The sequence below is a fragment of the Montipora foliosa genome, chromosome 9 (assembly GCF_036669935.1).
Source record: "Montipora foliosa isolate CH-2021 chromosome 9, ASM3666993v2, whole genome shotgun sequence".
Taxonomy (NCBI): Eukaryota; Metazoa; Cnidaria; class Anthozoa; order Scleractinia; family Acroporidae; genus Montipora; species Montipora foliosa.
In genome coordinates this window covers 18,831,602-18,833,858 of record NC_090877.1, presented here as the reverse complement: position 1 = coordinate 18,833,858, position 2,257 = coordinate 18,831,602, and the positions used below count along the sequence as shown (strand labels likewise).

General features: G+C 37.7%; 1 protein-coding gene across 1 annotated transcript in view; it reads left to right on the top strand.

The window, feature by feature from the left end:
- The window catches only part of LOC137971546 (collagen triple helix repeat-containing protein 1-like), a 2,647-nt gene extending 1,779 nt beyond the window's left edge, over window positions 1-868 (top strand). Inside the window, exon 3 of the mRNA XM_068818359.1 lies at window positions 521-868. Within this exon, the coding sequence (XP_068674460.1) occupies window positions 521-868 (348 nt within the window). The remainder of the gene's footprint in view (window positions 1-520) is intronic.
- Window positions 869-2,257: the final 1,389 nt, after the last annotated feature.

Here is a 2,257-nt window from a genome sequence, read left to right as displayed (position 1 = left end):
GGCCTTAGTTCGAATCATACGTATACGCATTCTTAGGTTTTAGATGTAAATGATAATAAAGAAAAATGCACATCTCTCAGACTCTGTGATGCGTCCGGGGAAAATTTGAGTGACTTTCTTCTGACTTCAGCTATAAAGGTTTTTTTCACGTAGTCCTCCGTTTTCAGTGGAAGTTTCATCTGACATTCACTATTTACTTCAAAATTCACAAAATAACCCATATTTTAAGGGTATAGAAAGAAAGAAAAAAAAAATATTTTTAATGAGTTGATGTCCTAGGTTAGCATCACTTTCAAATACCATTTTTTCAAGGACAACATGAAACCTGAAAGATTGCGATGCCACACAAAAGCAGTTTTGCTGTGTTAAACCCGTGCCATGCGAGAAAAATGTCAGTTTTTAATTCACAGAAATGCAAGCAAAAAAGTGGCCCACCCATCCTTCAAAAACCACTAAAACAAGAACATATTATGTGGTGTAACTAGTTCCACGATTTTTGGTAATTTTACTCTTTTTTTAGGATTGTCTGTTTACAAAAGCCAAAGATGACACCGCTCTCCGTGTTGTTTACCAAGGCAATTTGTACATGTACTGTAACTCCTGTTGTAAGCGATGGTTCATTACCTTTAACGGTGCAGAATGCAGTGGCCCAATGCCTGTTGATGTGGTGCAGTTTATAAGAAAAGGAGTCGGCCATGATGAAAACAGACCTTTATCAATAGAGGGTTACTGCGAGAATATCCACAAAGGCAAAATCCGTGTTGGGATCAACATCGGGAATTGCAATGGTTTTGGTAACTCTGATGGCTATACTGGATGGAATTCAGTGTCTCGTTTGATGATCGAAGAAGTTCCTCGGTCCAAGTAACAAAGCAGCGTCATGTTTCAACTTCTGAGAGGGTGTCGGATTAGCAAATCAGTACGAAATGATAGCAGGCCGAAGATTGTGTCCTAAACTGAGGTTGACGGTGCATTTTTCAATAAATATTTCAAACGCCAGCTTTTGTATTTGGTTTTTCTTAAAAGAGTAGCGAGTCTGTGGCATAAACTTTCACCCAGGCCCCCTGATTCGTTCAAAGGCAGGATAACTTTATCCGGTGGATAAATCACTATCCAACAGTTTCAATCAGTGTGCAAAGATTTAGGTATTTTCTCGCTAAAAAGTAAAGGTATGTTCTAAAACCAGTTTGAATGTTATAATGCAAAGTATATCTACTCTCTGGATAGCGACGTATCCACTGGATAAAGTCATCCAGTCTTTGAACAACTGCGGCCTGCTGACTAAAAATCGGTTGTGGATGAAAAAGTAGGAAAGGGAGGATAGGGAAAGTGAGGCGTTATTTTCTAGAAGGAAACGATTTTCACTCTGGTAAAATTCGTGAAAAGTTTTATTCGTCATTCCTTTCACTTCAATTTGGCCTCTAGCCAACTAAGAAAAATACGAATGAATGAATTCACCAACGAACGAACCAACAAATTAAAAAAGAAAGGCCGACGATAGAATGAACAGATAGAAGCCAGGTGCACTAATGTGAGATACGTTTTAGTCCCCATCCTTTGACTCTTCAATTTGGCTTCAAGCCGACCAAGAGAAATACAAATGAATGAATCCACCAACGAACCAACCAACAACTGAAGATTAGAAAGAAGGACGACGGAATGAGCAGACGGATGCAATGATGAATAAATGGATGGATGGAATAATAAAATCCACTGAAAAACCAATCTTCGAATAAGAAATTTTTATTGTGACAATTCATGTCAACAAATTTTGACAAATAGCCATTGTTTATATAAAATATGATGAAAAGCACCTAAATTCACAAAGGAGTAAATTCACACAGTGAACCCAAACGTCAGGTGGGCATTATAGTGAACAAAATTTACCTATTAACTTCCTTTGGCTGATGTCACCTTTGTGAGTGTCGTATCGTTCAATGACGTCATGATTCCCGCCTTTTTCCCCGTCTTTTTTATAAAGCCCAGCGGTATTTGTAAAACTTGACTACTTTGAAACACAATAAAATCGGAATTTATCAATATTTAGTCTCCATTTAGTCTCGTGGCAAGAACAATATCTCACTCGTTCGCTTCGCTCACTCGTGAGATATTGTTCTTGCCACTCGAACATAAAATTCATATCTTCTCGCCACCGTGTAATATCCTCTATGTATGAAAGAATAAAATCCACTGAAAAACCACTCTTCGAATAGGAAATTTCTATTGTGACAATTCATGTCAACAAATTTTGACAAAA